Raw genomic sequence first — 21991 nt, 5'->3', positions numbered from 1 at the left:
TATGGATCAAAATTGGGCTCAGAAAGGTCCAATTTTGGTTTACAACGCCTGGCCCAAACTTACCTATAAGGGGACATCTTGGGCCCGATGCAGCTCTGAAAGAAAATGTTTTACAAAAATATCTGGTGAAAGGTGTTTTTATTATTTAAAAAGCAAAATTCGGTTAATTTTCAAAGCAGATAGAAGGTGAGAAGGTGGTGGCGCTTTGCCCAGATAGCTTATCCATCAAAAGCTACCACTAGGGAGGGAGGGGAAGAGAGAGAATGCGAACCATAACGCTCTCGGAGAGCGTTCTGAGGACACATTCACTTCATTCTCCATGTCCCAAACCTCCCAAATTCTTCAGTTCTTACTTATTTTCTTTGAATTCTCGCGTCAAGGAACACAATTCAAAGCTTTCCCATCAATACCCACGTCTCGTTTTTTCAAGGTAACTTCATTTTATGGCATCCCATGATAGTATTTTATTTGAATTGTCAGTGCAAGAGACACAATTCAAACCTTTTGAACTGTTTGGTTCCCGGGAAAATTGGCAGGATTAGATTGGCAAGTTTTTAAAAATTGTGGGTTTGGTTTGAAATTCTAGAAAGTGAGAGCTGATTCTTGATTTTTGGTTTTGGGTGCAGGTTCTCCAGAAGGTGGGGTGAAAACACATGTGGGAAGTTGTTTGGGCAATTTCTTGAAAAGGATTGGGAAAATTCAGATGGCATTGTAACTTTCACTACACCCATATGCCCTTTTGTTCTTTATTTTCTAAAACCCACATTTAGAGAAGTTGAAAACTTCACTATCTGTTAGTTGTTCTCTTGTTTTAATGTAGAGTAAAAAACAGATTTCTGTGTAGTTAGATAGTTGCCACTTCACTCCATTGTAGTGGTGATACTTAATAATTGCTTTTGCTGCAGACTTAAAGCCTTGTTTGGGATAGCTTTTAACTTTTGCATTAAGGGTAGAAGTGATTGAGTTTTATGTTTGGATATTGTATTTTAAAAATGTTTCTATTGAAGACAGGGATGAATAAAATATTTTTAAAATTTTTAATTAAATAAAATATGGTTCTTGCATATCGTTTAAGGAAAAGCACGTGTCTCCCTACCCTTTTGAAATGTGGATAAATTATGTTAGAAAGTGTGGGACACATGGTTCAGGTTCCATCCAAACACTTTGAGAAGTTATTATTTAACCTTCAAATACTTCTTTTAGCATATGAGAAGGTCTCCCAAATAGAGCTTTAGTTCTAAAAGAGAATGTTTCAATTGAGCACAAATACTACCAAGAGATGCATTAAGCAGCCGGATTTGATGATCTTAAGAATCCACTTCATTTCATATTGGGCTGCTTGCTTGACTTTTTTATAACATAGAGGGTGCATTTCAACATCCATCAATTTATTCTTTTAAATGCTAACAAAAATATGATGGTGTTATTCAATTTCCATCGAGAACCACCTGTGTCATTAAGGGAATGCAATCAAATGGGTGGCTATCATCAGCTGATTAGTTTAGTGTATGGTTTTCAAGTATGCTAGACTTGACATGCCACATGATTGCTTTGCCATTACCTTGCCTGTGGATCTCAATTATCCTGTTGTCAGCTGGAACCACATATGTACCAGAAGGATACCTTACCATTTAATGCATCCAGATGCTTTTAGTTGGATGCTCTCTGGTTCTAATCATGCTGTGAGTGACTAAAGAAACTTCAATAACAAGAAAAAGCCTTCTATAAATCACTCTACCCAGTATGTTTACCTAGACTAACTTAATTTCTACTTATAAGAATGACCAAAACTTCTAAAATTGAAGAAATGAATCTCAGGCAATGATCTGGATACCCTGGTGACATGTTCCTGCATTGCAGATACTGATTAAACTTTCCTTTTCCAGTTGGAGTGCATATGTTTATCTTTGTAGAGTTAATTTTTTCTTTAAAGGGAAAATTATATCTTTTTCCTTCTTGCAATGAGTTGAGTGAGAGGTTTGCCACACCAATACGGGAGGCTGCTAATTATATTTATCTGTACTGTTTACTGTACAATATTATGGCTCGGTGATAATATGGCAGCCTTGTTTTCATGATAGACATGGTCATCGACAATGTAAATTTTGGTGCAGGAGTTGAGGTATTGCTGGAATGGCAAAGCAAGTAAACAATTGTTGCACAATGTGGATGACTTTGGTTTTTCAGACAAGTCACCTGCAAAAATTAACTATAAAAGGGAAAATCACACAACTAGAAGTATCCCAGTTCTAGATACATCAATGGGTGGTTTGCTGAAGTTTATGCTGGTCTTTGGGTTTCTCACACTCCAAGACTCTCAACAGGCAGTTGCTGGTTCAGATTTTGCTAGTGGATTGCAGCTGAATTCTTATTTAGGGGACCTGGGCGACATTAGCACAGGTTTTGTTTCAGTTAGGAAAATCTCCCTGTAACTTTTACAACTGGCATTTTTGTTATTGTAAGTAAAGTCTAAATTGTTATTGATGCATATTCTTAAACTAGAGATCATGTTGAAACATAAAGTGACTCATCCATTAAATATTTAAAATTTGATGCTTTATTGCCCCAACAATTGAAATGTTTGAAATTTTTATGCTTTAATGGTTCTACAATTTTGAGTTGTTTGGTATGTCATATTTTCATTCATTGTTTTCCTCCATATAAATATGATACCAGCTTCATACTATATTATCAATTCCTGTTTAGGTGATTCAGAAAAGTCAAAGGCAATTTTATAGGTAATTTCTAAAAATGGTGAAAGTGGGCTTCTTATATCATTGACCAGTTTTTTATTGACAGATATTAGGAAATAGACACAACGGGACCCAAGAACCCTTGAAGAAAATTTTGTGAGATGGAATCAACCTCCTCATCTTTTAATCTATGTACTCAAATTATTCTTTTTATGAGATGGAGTTATCTATGATTTCACCACATCATAAGGAATGAACATACATTTGGTATTTTAGTTGTTATTGTGTTAATATGGACTACTTGTTATGTTCTGAAGCTATTTGTTTCATTTGTTGTAGGACTAGACCATTAGTTGTTCATTCTTTTATTTCCGCAAAATTAATTCCACAAGAAGCACTAATAATTTTCATTTTGCCCAAATCATTTTTTTCATAACAGAAATCTGACCTTAATGGCTAATGCAATTCTTTTTCTTCCAGGCATTCTTGCTGATTTTTTTCTCTGAACTGGGGGACAAGACCTTTTTCATTGCGGTAAGAGTGGAGCACAATACGTTTAACAAGCTTTTTCAGATGCTAGTTTCTGAATTGGGTGTACTAATGCATGCAAGTTTGCATGAATTAGGAGCAAAATTTGTTTTCAACGTGCATCAAGATAATAAGGCAATATTCTTCTCAATCACACAGAAGAAAAAAAGGGCACCTTTTCAATTGTTCGTTACCCTTGTTGCTTGTTCAGTTAAGAAAAATAACTAAAAGGGCACCTGGCCATCAATTGGAAAAAAATTTTGGAAAAACAGAGAGAGAGAGAGGGAGTAATCTATGAGTTCTATTGCTCAGAAGTATATCATTATGCCTGTTGATTAATGTATCATTATGATTTACAAGTGTTTATGTATTATCAAGTGGCTATTGCTCATGTTCTCAACCTTGATTCTGTTAGGTCTATCCTGGTTTTCCTATAAAAGAAAGGAGTCCAATCCCGATTAACAGGAAAAACTGGAAGTTAAAAGAAGATCATTTACATGTTTTTTGTCTTTTGGTTCATTCTGTCATTAATAGATGTCTATAATATACTTAAAATATATTGAAGATAGAAAGTTTGATGGCTCCTAATTAGATATTTAATGTCCTGAGCAGGCACTTTTAGCAGCAAGGAACTCTGGTGCTGTTGTCTTCATTGGGACTTTTGGTGCTCTTGCGTATGTCGTTCTGTTTGTCCAATGTGATTTAGATTTTTTTTGCATTCTAAACCTTCTGCTGGTTAAATTTTTTCGGGTATATATCATATATATCTTTATTACTTTAAACAACTTTGTGGAGTGTACGGACAGTCAGACTGCTAGTGCCAAGGTAAATGGATATGGAAAAGTGACCTCCTCTACCTTGGGACAGCTTTCCACATGGTTTCCTAGTGACGCTGTTCAAAATTATAGTGATGCATAGGATTCTAAACTTACTAATTGAAGTTGATACCAAGCATGTAACCTTCTTTTCTTCAAAAGTATTATCATGTTCTTCTGATAAGAGCATGATAATCTGCTTTTCTTGAAATGGAGATAAAAGCTTCTTATCCTTGAAATCATTAATGTTTATATATTATGGACAGGACAATGACAATCATATCTGTTGTTCTTGGACGGACTTTTCACTATGTTGATGAGATTCTTCCATTCAGGTATTTAAAATGAGCTTATCAGCTAATATAGAAACTTACAAACATTTGATTTGGGTAATGGGTGAATATTGGTGGATATTCTATAAACTGCATGCTATCAAACTCAGCAGACATGCAGATGCAATGGAGACATAATATTGAAGAAACCTCCACCTTGCTGAGTTTTTCTAGACTGTTGATACCATTTCTTAGTACCTTCTGGGAAAAATTAAACTAATGGAATGGTTATTCTCACTTGAATCCCATCAATTTTATGGCAAGAACTTGCCTGATTGTGATCCACAAAATGATCCCCCACTATTAACATGTGTTTGTATGCTGTTGGTAGGCCATCCCTGGGGTCTAGGAAGATCTCTAGATTTTCTATTCTGTAAATATTGCCCAGGATTTTCTTATCTATTTTTTACTTCAAATGGTTCCATCAGTCAGCTGTTATTAATACATTATGAAATGATGTTTCTGTCAATTATTAATGTAGTCTGACATACCCAACGATTGCAGATTTGGTGAAACTGATTTGCCCATTGATGATATTGCAGCAGTGTGTCTTTTGGTAACTTCACTCTCCAAATTCTAACTATAGTGGATGAACTCCACTACATTCAGGCACATGCGGTGTTGGTCAAACACATGCAAAGTTTATTGTGTATGATGACATGCACAAAATTTTAGGAATTTTTTCTTGGTTGAAATATGCATTTAGTAATCTTAACTAATTGCAGGTGTACTTTGGGGTTTCAACCTTGCTTGAAGCCAACTCAAGCAATGGTTTAAAAGCAGAAGAAGAACAGAAGGAGGTGAACTTTTGTTTTTGGTATATATCTGTTCAGATGTAACTTGTCATGGAAACTGGACATAGAGTTTTGACCCTTTCAAACAAGTTTCATGGACTTGCAGAAGAATCTGTTATATGAGAAATCTTTTTATATGCTATGTAATTATCAAATTGCTAATGCTTCCATTTCCTTTATTGAACATTAACTTCTTTCCCTTAATTAAAATTTTTGGATAGGTTGCTTTCCATTAAATAAATTGACGTGTAAAAATTAAAAATACATCATTGTTTTCTTCTATGTAGTGAGAAACTTATTTCTTGAGTTCTCTAATGAAATCTCAATTGAGATTATTGATCTCCATTAATATCAGTCACCACCTTGTGGTAAACTTGTCTTTATACTGAGGGGGGAGACACAATATACTTGTTTGTTTGAAATGTGTTTGTTTTTTTTCCTTTTTTCTTCCTACTTTTTTTTTTTTTTTTTAATATTCAATTGCAAAAGTAAGGATTTTTTCTAGTAGCCCAAATTTTTATAAAGTAGCTAAGCAATTCCTCAATCTATGAGTGGATAGTGGCTAGGTGACCCAAACAAAGTGATGTTCTTGGTAGTACCTTCTTCTTTTCCCCTGCAATTCTTTTTCCCAGGATAGTGATATGATGACAACTGTTCTTACGTGTTCGGATGCTGAACCAGGCAGAGATTGCAGTTTCAGAATTTTCGGGAAATGGTGCTGGGATTTTATCTTCTGCTAGCACTGTCATTAGCACGTTCCTCCTAGTTTTTGTTGCTGAATGGGGAGACAAATCATTTTTCTCTACAATAGGTACTATATGAACTGAAAAACTATATTTGCAATGAGTCTTTCCTACTGGTCTTATGTGGCCTCTACACATGACATCTGGTTTCCATTAATCCTTTTCTCGATGCAAATGTTCCTCTTCATATCCTATGTGCTAACACAGTTTTCTCTTCCCATGCAGCACTTGCTGCAGCATCTTCACCTCTTGGAGTCATTGGAGGAGCATTGGCTGGTCATGGAGTGGCAACTTTGGTAACTTCCAAACTTACAAAAGAATCTTAGCTTGCTTTGCAGCCACCAAATACAAGCTACAATGGCAGTATTTCCAATTTTGGAGTTTGTGACATACTTGCTAAAGTAGAAGCAACATGTAAAAAGAAAAAAGAAAAAAATTACAAAATGTTGTCAATTGTGAAATTTTCACTGCACATGTTATATAGTATGCATACCTATTATTGGAGGCTGCGAAAGAGATGTTTTTTTTTTCCCTTATACTTTCTACTTCAATTATCATTTAATATGACTAATCATTCTTGGTTTCTTGTTGGCAGCTTGCTGTTTTGGGGGGTTCTTTACTGGGAACATTCTTATCAGAGAAGGTGAGTTTTTTTACTGTTGTACTTCATTCATTAGCTGGAACACATAATTCCTTCACATGATTCCTCATTGTTCTCTCATGTCCCATCTTGGTTGCAAGAAGTACACAAGTCAGGCAGGGAGGAAAGAAAAAGTTGGCCTCCCTGACTCTGCTGCAAGTATGGAAAACCATTTCTATCATTTTCATAATAAATGTAACCTAATTTAATCCCTTAGTTCAATAATTGATGAATTGTTTTCAGTTATCCATAGAAGCATTAAACTTATTTATTAGATGTGAAATATATTTCTAATATCCCAGATTGGTCTAGAATTATCCTTGTCTCTTTAAGATTATTATGAAATCTTCATTATACTGTTATAATTGCCTTCTAACTCCATACTCTCTAATCAAACCACCAATTCATAAACTATTTCAAGTTCCCAAAAGCTGATTGTGTTCTAGTAGTGACAGTTTGATGTTGCTTAAAATATACCACTAAATAAGATCCAGCCAGTAAATTTCTTCTTTTGGTAGAAAATAAATTTTCTAATGATGATTCAGTTTTCCTCCAATTGAAACGTAAAAACAAAACAGAAAGAGAATTAAATATTTGGCTGGAAGTGCATTGAGGTCCAGTTACCACTATATGCAATGCAGCCATTCTATTTTCACTGGTGGAAAATGAGTAACTCCAAAATTGTAACTATTGAACTTATAAAACATCTTTGGAGAGCTTGCAACATTAGGGAGACATGTCCCAGAAAAGGTCTTTTTGGTGGGACATGCCTTTCATGAAACCGATACTTTGCCCCATGAGTCACCCTCGGTTGGAAGCAGTAAGCACCAAATAAGGGGGGCTATGCACATAGGGTAATAGCTCTTCTCACCCTTCCAACACAAATGTCTAGTCTTTTTCTGCTATTGCGTTTCTTAAATGGCAAAGCACATAGTTTTTTCTCAGAGATAATTAGTACTCTTAAGAATGTTCCTTTCTTGGATACATCTCATGCCTAAGAAAGACTAAATCCATCCTTTGTTCCTCTTTCAGGTTATCGCCTACATTGGAGGTGTTCTTTTTCTCATCTTTGCTGCGGTAACATTGATTGAGATAGTAAGTTAGAAACTAGTGAATACCCTCATTTTTATTCACCATCAAATGAATAGAATTTGTAGTATAACTCAAATTTCATTAGAAGGGTAGCTGAATGCTTTCTCATTCTGACAACCTAGAGCCCAAGGTTATTGAACGGCAGCATGAGAGTATGATATTTTTATTTCCCTTCTCGATGAATCTCTGATACAATTTCAATTTCAACAAACTGGTTTCACACCAATCTTAAGCAAAATGTTTGACCCAGATGCCTGAAATGCTTGAATTTAGGCCATATTCAGTTCACCTGAGAAAAGCCTCAATGTCATCTATCCTATTTCAGATCATACGGCTTCGACTTTTTTCAGCCTCCATCTTTCTTTCTGCAGTGTATCAAAAGTGGTACCAAGAGTCAAACTTCTCCTACTGATCTCATTCCAGTGTTGGATTCTCATGTGATTGAAAATCTTCCCTCTATATGATTGTTTCTGGGTTCGTTCATTCATTCAAAGTCCACCCCCACAATTCAAAACTTGAAGCAGTGCCCAAAGCCATCTAAATCATTGAATGGAGAAGGAAAATATCAGCAATGAATATTCTGGGTTTCTATGCTGCTGAAAAGGGGAGAAGGGAAGTTCCCTTTCTTTGTTTCTTTTACTTTGATTTCTAAATATTCCATATTTTATGCTGCCAGAAAGGAGAGTGAGGAGGAATTCTTTTATAAATTTTATCTTGTACTTTGTAGTAGATGGTACTTTAGACGATGGGTGGGGAAGGTGAGAATGAAAAATTGAAAACAATAGGATGTGCTACAACATTGAAGGGTGGAGAAAGAGGTGGCCATATGTCCCTAGATGTGGCACCACCTTGCCCACCCATAAGGCCCCAAAAAGTTGATGCCAAAGATGACTCCACACTTTATACATTGCCCACTTTTCAACCTGATTATTTTAAAGAAAATTGTTAAAATTCTCTTCACCCCCATTTTATTTTTACTTTTGTAGTAAAACTTTTATGCGAAAGGATAGCAGTGCCCACATCTTCTTTATTTCTACCTTCACTCACCCGTATCCTAATCCTATCTTTCTTTTCTTTCTTCCTTCTTCTTTCTCAAATTTTCTTTTTCAAACCAAAGAAAAAAAAAATGGGGAGGTGGCAGTCATGGCATCAAATTGAAAATTTAATTGGAGAATGTTATACTACCATTAATTTTTCATTAGTGGTATTTTTTTTTTTTTTGTATGGTATTAATGTAATATTCATATTTTCACTATGATATGATGTGGCATTTCCACGTTGGTATGATTACAATTAGCAGCATGATCCTATAAAGATGTCTATAGATGTTATAAAGATTTAGTGCAATCGGATGGTGATTAAATTACGGGAAATGAGTTTTTTGATAGATTTTTCCATTTATTTTATTTCATATGATTACATATAAAATTAAATTATTGGATGCATGTTTGGAGGAGAGATCTTGTGGGGTAAGTGGACATATTCCCACTGAACAAAATGGTTGTTGTCACATGACTTGCACGTGCATGAGACTCAACACGTGCGACCCCCAAGACCCGAATCTTAAAGTGAATATTCTTCATTGGAAAGTCCCCAGAAAATCAATTAAATTTAAAAAGAAATGTAGAATAAATTTAAAACGCCACGCGAACTTCGCAGACCCACGTCCTCCCCAGATCCACACCGTTGACTCCTATATGGAACACACCGAAGGCTAATCCAGCGGCGGAAAACCGCGTAAGACAAAAACGTTACGTAGCTGGCGAGATACAATAGAAAAATAAGACGGTTTCGGGGAAAAAGGTGGGCGCCGGATCCTTTTTTAAGTGTCAGAGAAGTGGTGAATCGGGCGGTGGAGGTTGACTGTGGTGTCATACGTGTCAACATTGGACGGTGGAGAGATGGAAAGAGAGAGAATCAGTTCTTTGACTTTTCCGTTTGGAAGCGAATTGACTTTTCCTAGATTTTAAATGTAATGTGCGCTGCAGATCGCCTGACCACCACTCTTTTTTTCCTCCTCCGTTTTCCCCATACAGGAAATTGGAAAATGACAAAGCTCAGATATTTTCCCCTTTTTTTTTCTTTTTCTCTTCCAAAAATACAATAAAATAAAAGAAAGGAAAGGACGGTCAAAACCCAATATGCTGCACCACTTTGCTTTTCGAAAACAAAAACAGGTTTTGGAGAAACATGTCATCGTTTTACATGTTTTTACATTTACGGTCAATGGAATTATTCTGAGAGGAGATCAAGCGTGGGGAGCCACGGAGACGTGTCGAGTGGTGAGAAGATGGGTGGGGCCAGGAGGCGGTGCACGAAGAACGGTGACGAGACGCGGCTGAGAACTGACGTGAGATTGACGTGAGGGAGAAGCGCGTTTATCGGGGGTTGGGGGTTCAGCCGATATCGTATCGCCACGCCTATGGACTTGACCTTTCCTCCCCCCACGGTTTCCACTGTTTTTCTTAGCCTCCTCTCTTTTAAGTCAATGTCGCTGCAGTGTGTCGTGCTTCAATTATTTCCGGATATTAATCATCTCAATACTGTTAGGTAATTGTTTAATTTGTGTTTACTCCTTGAAAATATATTGTATTATTATTTTTTTTATTAAAGATTTGGAAATAGGAATTTATCATTATTATTATTATTATTTTAATTTATAGAATAGTGGATGTAAAAATGGAAATTTTTATTTATTAATTTTTTTACAATTTATAGAAAAATTAAAGAGATATGAAAAAGGGAATTATGGGAGTGAGCGATAAATATGAAATTATCCTAAGCCAACAAAAATAGCAAAGCGACTTTTCCTTTTAGACAGCAATATAGATTCGTTATTTTCACCGTATTTGGCACCCGTCATTTTTCTTTTATTTATTTTTCCCTCCCCCTCTATCTATCTTACTGTGTGTTCTCTACCTTTGCGCCGGCGCTCAAGCCCTAAGGGTCTCCAAGCCTCCTCTCTCTCCTCTCTCTGCTTTCTGCTCCTCAATTTCTCAGGTATTTTCCTGGATTTTCTGACCTTTTTTTCCAATTTCAAGTCTTTCGTTTGTTTCAATACCTGGATTTTCGATCTAGTTTTGAAGCTTCTGCGTGTTTCAGATTTAATTTGCTGTGGCGTGTGTTTTGTTTCGGTTTGGCCACGTTTGGTTCCCGAGGAGGTTATGGGAGAGGGGAGAGAGGGGAAGAGAGTATGATTTTTTATTTTTTATTTTTTGTTTTTGTTTTAATGTTTTGTGTTGGTTTAATTGATGGAAAGTGTAGGAAGCTTATCTTAGCTGAGGTGAGGGGGGGTGCTAGGTTTGGTTTATTTGAGGTTTTAGCTGTCGATTGGAGGTGCTGGTGTCAGTTTTGGTTTCCTGCATCTTCTCGGCAACCAAACAGGGGATGGATGGTTCAGAGTGTGTTTGGTGGTGTTTTCTGATTTGGTTTAGCTCAAATCTGATTTTGATGTTAGTATTGATTAAGATATCTTTTAACAATTGCTTCTAATTTGAATTGTAAATTGGTTTCTATTGGATTCATGATACTGCCTGTTTGCATCTGACTTGATTCGCATGAAACACCATGGGATTATTCAAAATCTCATTTTGTCACTTGATTTACCTGTTAACTTTTTTCTTTTTTTTTAAATTCTGATGTGGATTTTTTTTTTAATTATTATTGAGGATTTTAGATCTTTTTGTTTATGAATATGCTAAATTTTCTATTATATCTTATTTTAGCATTGATTTTTTACATAGTAGATTTCAAGCTTTGTGATTTTGTTTTGGATTTAGTTTCTCTTTTCATTTGCCTTTATGCTCAGTGTGTTTGCTGGGACTTAGATGAGAAGAAGGGAAAGAGAAAATTGAAAGCTTGATGTTTTTGAAAAGTGAAGAAAATGAGAGTTATGAGGGAATGCATTTGAAGTTCCTTCTTGGAACTTGTCTAAATATTTTCTAATTGCAAAATGATTGCAAGGAACAGCTAAAAAGATATCCTTTTCAGTTTTCTGTTTAAGGAAAAAGGAAATGATGGGAAATGATCATGCAGTATAATATTTTCAGAATTGAATTATGGATAATTTGTTATTTATAATTAGTTGCAATACTATCACAAAATTGATGCTCTGCTTTCAAATTTATCTTATTTTTCATTCAATGCTGTTAATCTTTGATTTCTTGTTTATCTCATTATGACACTTGATTCTGTTTTTTATTCTGATTTGTTCATATTCCATGAATATCAGATCCCGAGGTTCCTAGCTGCTTTTGCCATGCACTGAGATCAGCAGCCCATGTTGTTTCTTTTGAGTATAAATAGAGGTCCGTGTAGCTGTCTTTTGTTCTCAATCTTTGTAGCCTCTATCTATGTCTATACAGTTTGGATGGCACTTGGAGTTTTTTTTATTCTTAAACCAAAAGGAAAAAAAGAAAATGTGTTTCTTACTTGTTTTCTATGGAGTAAGATTGATATAATCTTTGTGTTCTTGCTCTATATTTATTTATCTTAGTTACCACGTTTCAATTTTCTTTCTCCCTGTTACTCCAAATCTACTCCAGTCCATTGTTTAATGCTTTAGAATTTTATTTTATTTTTTTCCCTTTTTAAGAGAACATTTTTCTTCAAATATTGTAAGTGTTTGTTTAATTTCATTTTGAAAATGCTCCTTGGAGCCTGAAATTTAAGATGGAGTCAAGCTCAGGACAGGGAATAAGGATGGTGGTATAAAGAATGTTAATTTCAAGAAAATACCATTTCACTTTTTATGTAGTTTCCTTTTTCTTTGGCCAAATTTGGAAATGTAAGAAAAAATGCTATGGTATTTCTGGAAGACAAAATGAATTTGCTAATGATATTATCGTGATTGGTTTAGAAATCCATGTGCTTTTAGGCTTTCCATATTTGTTTTTGAATGAGATGTCAACACAAGATCTCATCAATGTTTTATGTTTCTGATTTTTTATTAGGAATAATTGGGATTTTCCATGTCTTTTTTCTGTAATCATGGCCATTTGCTTAAAATGAAATTTTTAGTTATTTTACTTTTTACCAATATGATGGCTGATCCATGAGGATTGTTTGAATCAGAAACTAATCAGAAACATATCTACTCCATAATTTTGCTTAAAACCAAACAACCAAGTGGTCCAAAATCTGCAACCTAGTTGTGATTTCTTTCATTCTGGCATTAGTGTTCCTCTGTAACAGTTTGACTTGTTCTGATACAGGATGATTGACTGCCATGATGTTGTTGTGAAGGATTTCAGTTTGGGTATCTTGGCTTGTTGCTGATTGGAAAAAGTTGAGACTAATTCTTTATTGGAAATGGATCGGTGTGATACTTCAGGATTTGTCAGTGGGGGTGGGATGTGCTCTTACAGAGACATCTAACCCTCGTCTTTTTGTAGCTAATTTTATTTACCCCGGAAGTCAGGCAGACTGTTGTCTTACAATTTAGATTTAGTTTGGAAATAAGTGTTGCATTTTAGCTCTCGCTTCATGTACTCCAGGTTCCAGAATTTGGGCTTTGCTGCTAACCATTCCTCAAATGCATTCAAAAATCTGGGCAATTCCATGCAAGTTGGAGGAGCCAGAGCCAACTATTGCATGGATACTATCCTGCGACTTGATTCCCCCAGTTCTTCGATTCCTGACTTGACTGCATCAAAGGGGGTCAAACGGAAGTGGAGTTTGATTGATGGAACCAGGGGCCAGCAAGTTGGTTCTTCACTGTCTCTTGGGCTAGGGCGTTCATCAAGTTCCTCAGACAGCAAAGGGAGTTCAGCCACTGCTTGCACTACAATGTCCTCAGCCAAAGAAAATGAAGAGGAGTCCTCTATGGATCTTGAATTGGACTTCACTCTGCATCTAGGCAACGAGAAAACACCCAGCACAAAGAAATATGCTGGCTCAAGTCTGAAAGCACTGGAACTGCAGACAGATATTGACCTGGAGTTGAGTCTCTCTACTGGGCCTGCCGAATCCGATATCACTAGTATCCATGCAAGCTCTACTCTACTTCACGCCATGGATATGCCACTGGGAGTTGCCAGAGCTGCGCATCTAGATGAAGGCTCAACATCATCTCCATGGAAACCAGGGACTTCTTTGTCATCATCATTGCATGCTCCATTGATCAAAAAGACTAGCTTATTTTCCCATCAGATTCCACAAAGAATGGACCCAACTTCCCCAGTTCCGGACCTTTCATCAAGCATAATAACAACACCAAAAAGCTCAGTCACCTGTACTTCCGGGATAACACAGCAGCAACCACAACGCAGCACTAGTTCAAAGACTTGTCAGTTCAAGGGATGTGGAAAGGGAGCAAGAGGTGCTTCTGGCCTTTGTATTGCCCATGGAGGTGGTCGGAGGTGCCAGAAAACTGGATGTCATAAGGGAGCTGAGGGCCGTACAGTGTACTGCAAGGCACATGGGGGTGGCCGGCGATGTGAATTCCTTGGGTGCACAAAGAGTGCAGAAGGACGAACAGATTACTGCATTGCTCATGGTGGTGGCAGGCGATGCAGTCATGAGGGTTGCACTCGAGCTGCAAGAGGGAAATCAGGATTGTGCATCCGGCATGGTGGGGGGAAGAGATGCCAGAAGGAGAACTGCACGAAGAGTGCAGAAGGCCTCTCAGGTCTCTGCATCTCACACGGAGGTGGGCGTCGTTGCCAGTTCCCAGCATGCACAAAAGGGGCACAAGGAAGCACAATGTATTGCAAGGCCCATGGTGGGGGAAAACGGTGCACAGTTCCAGGTTGCACCAAGGGCGCAGAAGGGAGCACCCCCTTCTGCAAGGGGCATGGTGGAGGGAAAAGGTGTTCATTTCAAGGTGGTGGGATTTGCCCAAAGAGTGTTCATGGAGGGACCAACTTCTGCGTGGCACATGGGGGCGGCAAGAGGTGTGCAGTGCCAGAATGCACAAAGAGCGCAAGGGGACGAACTGACTATTGCGTCCGCCATGGAGGGGGCAAGAGATGCAAATCTGAAGGCTGTGGCAAGAGTGCACAAGGCAGCACGGACTTCTGCAAGGCACATGGTGGAGGGAAAAGATGCTCTTGGGGTCAGGTTGGGTCACAATTTGGCAGCCAAGATGGACCTTGTAGTTCATTTGCCAGGGGGAAGACTGGGCTCTGTGCATCACACAATGCCCTGGTGCAAGACAAGCGAGTCCACGGGGGTGCCACTCTGGCACATACTGTCCAGATCCCCTCACCCAGCAAGCCTGAGAAGATGAAAGATGTTGTCGCTACTGAAGACATGAATGTCGATATCATGAAGATGATGGGGAGTAGCATAGTGAACCCAGCTGGCTGGACTGGTCTTGAATTGAAACAAGTAGGACTTCCACAACCTCACCTCCCAGCCAGAGAAGTAAGACCATCACCAGTTCCAGTATTAGCTCCAGAAGGTAGGGTGCATGGGGGAAGTCTGATGGCCATGCTGGCAGGCAGTCCCGGTCTCAGTCCAAGTGACAGCAAAACCCTCATCAGCGGCGGTCCATCTGAACCTAGGAAACCATACATGATGCCCCAGAGCTGGATGTAAGACAGTTAGTCACCCTTGTTTCAATATCTAGTGTCTGTAGTTGGCGGAGGCTCTCTCTGCATATTTGTGTCGTTTGCTATTAGTTTTATCCACTGGTTTGATGATATGAGAATTAGTTTCTCATTCATTGTTTTAAATGGGAAGAACCTACAAGTAATTTGTTTCACCCTCAGAAAACAAATAAGGGGTAAGCAAGTAGAACATAGTTACTAGTTTGGGTTGTCAGTGTTCATCTCTTGTAAATATTTATATGTTTGTCCATCAGGTTCTTGAGGGCACATCTGTAAGGTCGGTCCATTGTCAGTTATAATAAGGTCTTTACTAGCGCCATATCCCTTGTCTCAATGCTTCATGCCTATCAAGTTTCCAACTTTAATTAACCACTCGTCTATAGTGAAACTAGTGAGGTAGTGAGGCCAAGGTTGCAGGTGTAACCGTGTAAGTGAACACCCAAAAAACCAATAAAATCAATCCAACTCAATTAAAACCGGTCAAACCGATTCATAAAGATCGGCTTTAGAATTTTGAAAACTGATTTTATCGATTGGACGTTCCACAAAAGGAAGTGGAGGCCTAAATTAATGTGTTCAACTTATTATTTGAATCAAATCAAGCTGACTTTAAATAAGCTTGGTTTGGTTCAATCTTGATTCAACTTTCTTTTTTTTTTGAAAAATTGATCACATTATACTTTTTTACACCCTTGACTAATATACCTAATTTGGTCCTACTCTGACATTCATGTCTGTTCTTCTATTGACTTCTGCATATGCTTTTACCTTACCTAATGAAATAATTGGTCGGGATTAATTGTTTATATTAAAAGATTACATAGGGCTAAGGACTTTTAAGTCTTCAATGATTTGATTAGTAGTTGAAAATTCTTTTGAATCTAATAGAAACCCATCACAAAATTCAGAGACTGGAGCTATCCATGTTTGTAGTCAGTGACTTTTTTTTTCGTAGTATCTAATCAAAGAGATTAGATTCCAGATAACCCAAGACTGATTCGCTTTTAACAAAGTTTTAAGATACAAAATAACTTTTAATAATAAAGAGAATTAGTCGAAGTGGTTTTTGGACTAATACTTGATAGGTATTCTTTTAAAAATCAGTAAATCACATTTTTTATGATATCTCGCTTCATAGAAGTCGTCGACACAAAACTTCTAAGAAAAATTTTATAATACTCAATTAGCTTCGACCTTTCAAAGTATATTGAAGTCTTAATCATTAAATAAAGGTACAACATATAAGATCGGTTAATAAAATAATGAGATTATATATCTCGTATAAAGTATGATATATTTTTAATAAGTACCAAAAAATCACATTTTGATAACTCAATCGGACGGGGCATAAGATAGTTGCCACTTAGAACCACTCCCCAATGGCCCTTAATTACTTTCATGAACGGCATCATCCAACAGTATGGGCATTTTTTTATTTTTCTTTCTGTTGTTTTCCCATGAAACAAACAGAGCCTGGAGCTCAAAGCCCTGCTCTACCATTCATTTCAAAGTCTTTACCATGAATTTTATGATGCCCCTGGTGCTAATTCTTCTGCAAACTTTAGGATTGATGCAAATATTTGTGAAACATAGACAAATATTTGTGAATATCCATCTCACTGGTTTTCAAGAATTTTATGATCTGCTTCCAAGGATGTTCCTCTTAGTTCAAATTCTATTACTCTCTTGGTGGTTTTCTCATCTAATTTTATCTTTGGTTCCACTTCCAGGAAAATTCTAGGGAAAGAGAAAAAAAAAATGTTCAACCATCTCATATTTGGTTTATTTTGAAAAAACAAATGTGGGGAAAATTTTAAAAGATAAAAATAAAAAACATATTTAAAATTAATAAATCAATTTTACATGGTTATTTAAACACGTGAAAAAATCTATATATATATATACCAAAATCATAGCATAAATCTTTTCTTCAGATACAGGACATTTCTTTTGACAATTTCTCAACTTTATTTCTGGTTACTGACACAGCCCCCTCTATTACCTTCTTCTTCCTTCTTTGTCTTCTGGTGTTCCTGGTACATAAGTACCATATATCAAATTTTGTACATAGAAATTTATATATATATATATGATTATAGGCTCTCATGGTTAAACTTGGCCATCACTGCAAGCTGGTCAACTGCTTCAACCAAGTGATCAAGGCGAGCCACGAACTCTATCAGCAAGGAAGTGAAGGTGGCAAGGGACAATGCTGCAGTGCTCTCCAGTGCCCTCATCCTCGGCAGGGTGTCCATACAGAGGCCACCGTCTTCTTCAAAGGCGTCCACCTCTCTGGATGGCCATGAATGAAGCCTTCTCATCTGTTTCCTCATCATCTCATGGTAAGACTCTGCCGTCACTAGTGGGAGAGGGAGAGTCCCGGAAGGTGTGTCTTGTGTCTGTGGATTGGGGTCATTGAGCTGGTCTGAGAGGTCATAGGAGACGGCATGGGAGAGGAGCTTGGAAAGAGGCTTGGAAGAGGTGTCAGGAGGGTCGGAATGGCATGTGAGGAGATAGGAATGGAGGTCTATGGCATATTGGAGACGCTCAGTGGAGCTGTGAACCTTCTTCAGTAGGGAAGTCTTGATGCTTTGCTTCATGCTCGACACGTCTTTTCCCAAGCACCTCACCAGCTCTGCAGCCTGGCTTGTTGCTTCTTTGATTTCTGATTGGAATGTGAGCCGAAGGTTGTATGGGGCCTGAAGAAAATCAACAAAAAATCTTTTAGTAATTAATTAGCCATAAAGCATGGAATTTCCTAGCTTTGATCCCTGTATGAGTCTCACTGTATGTCTGTGATAACCCGATCCTAAATATTGCCCATTTTGTACTAAAAGGATCCTCATGACTTCAAAACACGTACATGATTAAGTGGTCTCGGCTATGAAGAGAAGCTCCTAATTACCAAATGTCTAGTTTGATTGGTGATTCAGTCACCCGCTTGTTCGCTTGCTTATTGTGATATCCTATCAGATAAGGGAAAAAGTTCTTTATAAATTGTAATTACCTTTAGAGGCCAAAACAGACAATATCAAATATGGTTAGGACCGAGTCATTAGAATGACCATGGCACCTAGTGAATCAACATTCTTGTTCCAGGCAACTTCCCCTGAAAGGACCTCCAGCAGAAAGAAACAATGGAACAAACACAACATATAATAGCCAACTGTCGGGTTCTCGAACATATTCCTTTCATGCTTGCCTTTTCTGGCCTGTTAGAATTCCACAGCTTATTCGTGATGAGGAATTTAGACCTAGTAATGAAAGTTTTGGTATATTCCTAGGTTAGCATCCGGGAAAGGGTTCTGATTCTGTTAAGTGGACAACATTCAAAACACATCAATACTTCTTCCCAGTAGTTTGATTCTCTGACCTTCTTTCACATTTTCCCTTTTCTAATTATCAAAATTTTTCTGTCATTCACTATGGATAGTCTACTCCATGTAAGCTGTCAAGTGGGGAATGGATAATATACTATATGATCCTGTAGAGTTGCATAGAAAACACAAGATAGAAATGAGAAGGGAGGCAAGACCTGAATCTCAGAGTGAAGAACACCATGCAGTGCCATAACCTCATATGCACAATATCTTAAAACTGCTCCAACTTTGACATACTCTGACCATGGATAGAAGAAGTGCCTGAATTTCCCATGTGGTGGCTCCCATTTTGCTGAATTTGCCTAACAGTTAGAACCGAAAAAAAAAAAAAATCATCACTGTTAGTACCCAAATATCAAAATCATACAAATTATGTTGAAACATATTTACTATCAAAGTAAGTACCAAGGATTCTAGTTTTGCAGAGGAGTTCAATGTTTTTCGGCATGTCCGGTATGCAGGCTCATCTGGAAACTCGTCCATGACAGTCTTGGAGAACTCTGGATGATCTGAGCCATCATCTTCCAAGTATTTTCTAACGCATTCTGAAAAACACCCAGATGAGGATTCTAATAGTAGGTTCTAAAGGAACCAAAATCTGGTAAAGGGGTTTAGTCATAGTGTTCTTACCTTCAAGTGAATCGGCCACTGAATCAAAGCTTTTGACCAGCTCCTTGTGCAACTGCTCCCCAGCCCATATAGGAAAAACAAGCACATTCACCAGGACTGCTACAATCCCTCCAAGGGCAATTGAGTACAGCCTATCCATGGCAGTCCTAAACGGGTTCCCCATCCGATATCCCGAGACTATGATCAGACAGTAGGTGAAAAGTATGACCCTGAACCCATACTCATACTGCACAAGAGATGGCCATAACTTCATGAATGATGTAATAGCCCCTGCATATATACCATGTTGAACAAATCACCTCATTAGTACGTATATACTACTTTCATATTAATGATCAATTCAATTTTGGATTGAACTCAGAATTCCGGACACTCACCAATTAGGAAGATGCTCACACCAATGATAAAAGGCTCAGCAACCCTGCCTGCACTTAGAGCTAGCTGAGCAATAGCAATGGCAAAGATTCCTGCAAGCACGCTTCCAAGCGCTCTGTTGAATCCCCTGTTAAACGTCGCCCCTTAACATGAAAAATCATACTAATAAGTCTACTTCAATAAACATTTTTTGTCCATTTCCATTAATCGCAAAATCTTAGACTAACATGGTATGAGAATTTGTGTGTGTGTGTATATATATATATATAGGTATGTAAGCATGCATGTAGTTATCGAGTTTATTTATTGGCATATATATACATACCAACTGTATATTCGAACATGATGGCAACAGTGAGGATGGACCAGATGATGTTGGTGCCAAACACATCATAGGGTGCCCGGAATAGTATAAGCAAAGACACAAGTAGGACAGCAAGCCCCACCTTTAGTGAGAATTTTACTCTGTTGCTATCTTCTTTTCCAAATTCCCACACACTCCACATCCAACCTTTGAAGGAGAAGCCTCCACCGCCGCCGCCGCCACCAGATTTCTTCCGGCTCTCAGGCTGTTTAGCCTTGGTAGTTGATGGAATGTTGATCTCATAACTACCCTTTTTTCCATTCATTCTCCAATAAACTACTACAACCACCTCTTCCAAGTCCCCTTAGTATATACTTTTATTAGATTCTCAAGAAAGGCAATAAGACTATGCCCTTAGGGGAGCTGTGGGAGCTAGGGTTTAAGCAACGCTGGCCGGAGCTCGTGGAGGAGAAGAGAGTTGAAGGTGTTGGAGGTGGAAAAACAGTGAAGCTGAGAAGAGTGATTTAAAGAGGAGGATTTGAGGCTTGTTTGGCTAACTTGGTGGTGCAACTAGGAGTAGAAAGCGTGTCTAGTCAGGGTATGAAATATAGAGAAGAAGAATAATTCAACAATAATAGAAGAAAAGATGAAGCTAAAAACTACTACGGATAAAAAGATGCTTAAACTCAATAATGCTGCATGGATGGAGAATTAGAATCACACAGCCCATGGCAATGCAGTTTTCAATTGTGTATTTCTTTTTCTTTTTCTTTTTTTCCTACCAAAATACATCACTGATATGATAATTTCTTGCATCAAAAATTTTAAACCATAGCCATATGTGATGATCAAAGATCAAGAATATTGCATGATATGTACATGATTCACAGCCCAAAAAAAAAAAAAAAATGCTTCCATGCAAACACCTTTTTTCTTTTTTTTACTTCTTCTTTTCCTTTTTTGGGGGGTTTCTGGGAAGTTGATTTTTAGTGTAGGTTGAAAAGAAGATTGTGCTTTTGGGGTGGGTACTTCCATCATATTCAAGACACGTGTCATAGTGATCAGGGTATGGTTATTAATTTCTAAAATATTTTGTGTTTGGAGAGCTTCTCAAAATTATTGAAGAGAAAGAAGAATATTGATTAAAACTAGAGGTTGGACTTCAAGCCTGGCCTCCTCATCAATCTTCTTTTATATGAGAATATTACCTTGACTGAGACTGGCTCAATCATAGCTGAGTTGTATGAGAAAAGTAAGTAATGCACACAAGTTGTTGAATTAATTAATTAATTATATATATATATATATATGCATGTAAGGAGAATTTTCTCTCACCACCTCATCTTTTCCCCTCTTCTCCCTATCTCACTTCAATGTGATTATTATTCTCAGCATCTCTCTCTTGTTCTTCTATAGTCTCCTCTACATGTAAAACCCTAAAGCATCTCATCTTTCATTTTTAGTAAGTTCTTTTTCCTATGCCCCTTTTAATATTCCTTAACCTCAATGCAAGCATGAGCTTGTGCTACATCCTGGCCTTTTCCAATTTTTCTTCCAACATTTCTACTTAAAGAAGATTTGATCACCTTTATGAGGTTTAATTGTTAAGCAAACTAAAGGACTTGATCACTCAAGTGTTAGCCATGCAATAATGTTGCTCCAAATAACCGAAACGGACGGGGGAGGAAGTATAAACCTCGGGAACCGCACAAAGAGAACAAAAATCCTCTCTAAAAGCAAATTAAGGAAGAGTGTTGTCCAAAAAGGATATCGAGTCCAGGAATATATTCAAGGCATAAGATGACGATTGATGGAGGGGATGCGTGTTTTTTGATAACATGACTGATTGGTGCAGAACCTTTTGACCATGGCCTAGGGTGCAAGTGCAATGAAGGCAAGCTTTTTGAAAACATTTATATAAACTAAGGCTGATTGTATTCCAATTCCATTCGATTCATTAGTGATTAGCTCCAAAGCTTTTAACTGGTAGAGGGTCCAGATGGATGAGATATGAAATGATATTTTCTACTAGGAGATGCACCTAAAGTCTGAAATGGCACTAATTCTATGGGGCGGTACTATTCTTTTTTTTGTTTTTCCCCTCTTCAAATTCTG

General features: G+C 37.6%; 2 protein-coding genes across 8 annotated transcripts; one reads left to right on the top strand and one right to left on the bottom strand.

Annotated features, from left to right (window-relative positions):
- Positions 1 to 171: 171 nt before the first annotated feature.
- Positions 172 to 15506, top strand: LOC100248452 (GDT1-like protein 1, chloroplastic). Of its 7 annotated transcripts, none has more exons than XM_002272155.5 (15): positions 172 to 430; positions 627 to 711; positions 2115 to 2411; positions 3174 to 3227; positions 3834 to 3895; positions 4303 to 4371; positions 4873 to 4924; positions 5094 to 5168; positions 5844 to 5973; positions 6131 to 6201; positions 6501 to 6548; positions 7578 to 7640; positions 8009 to 10637; positions 11869 to 11944; positions 12851 to 12923. In XM_002272155.5, exons 1-13 carry the CDS (start codon positions 264 to 266, stop codon positions 8099 to 8101), a joined length of 1266 nt encoding a protein of 421 aa, XP_002272191.2. In that variant the 5' UTR covers positions 172 to 263; the 3' UTR covers positions 8102 to 10637; positions 11869 to 11944; positions 12851 to 12923. The 7 variants fall into 7 exon arrangements, with proteins under 7 accessions (XP_002272191.2, XP_010658587.1, XP_019071909.1 ...); XM_010660285.3 differs by having other exon boundaries at positions 7963 to 10637; XM_019216364.2 differs by lacking the exons at positions 7578 to 7640; positions 8009 to 10637; positions 11869 to 11944; positions 12851 to 12923 and adding an exon at positions 6650 to 6862.
- Positions 15507 to 17052: 1546 nt separating this feature from the next.
- Positions 17053 to 20469, bottom strand: LOC100243329 (aluminum-activated malate transporter 9). Its single transcript, XM_002272193.4, has 6 exons — positions 19898 to 20469; positions 19575 to 19715; positions 19198 to 19467; positions 18973 to 19112; positions 18723 to 18869; positions 17053 to 17886 (listed from the first exon to the last, which is right to left on the bottom strand). Exons 1-6 carry the CDS (start codon positions 20199 to 20201, stop codon positions 17281 to 17283), a joined length of 1608 nt encoding a protein of 535 aa, XP_002272229.1. The 5' UTR covers positions 20202 to 20469; the 3' UTR covers positions 17053 to 17280.
- Positions 20470 to 21991: the final 1522 nt, after the last annotated feature.

Source organism: Vitis vinifera, chromosome 2 (assembly GCF_030704535.1).
Source record: "Vitis vinifera cultivar Pinot Noir 40024 chromosome 2, ASM3070453v1".
NCBI classification, from domain to species: domain Eukaryota; kingdom Viridiplantae; phylum Streptophyta; class Magnoliopsida; order Vitales; family Vitaceae; genus Vitis; species Vitis vinifera.
The sequence above is the reverse complement of the archived record's forward strand: the minus strand, read 5'-3'. Positions and strand labels throughout refer to the sequence as shown.

Excerpts from the sequence above, each read along its gene's own strand:
- LOC100248452 (XM_002276566.4), top strand. The coding sequence starts at position 13,122 with ATGTACTCCAGGTTCCAGAATTTGGGCTTTGCTGCTAACCATTCCTCA.
- LOC100243329 (XM_002272193.4), bottom strand. The coding sequence starts at position 20,201 with ATGAATGGAAAAAAGGGTAGTTATGAGATCAACATTCCATCAACTACC. Across the intron at positions 19,468-19,574 it reads TGTGAGCATCTTCCTAATTG|GGGCTATTACATCATTCATG; the intron begins GTGAGTGTCCGG and ends GTATATATGCAG. Across the intron at positions 17,887-18,722 it reads TTCTTCACTCTGAGATTCAG|GCCCCATACAACCTTCGGCT; the intron begins GTCTTGCCTCCC and ends GATTTTCTTCAG.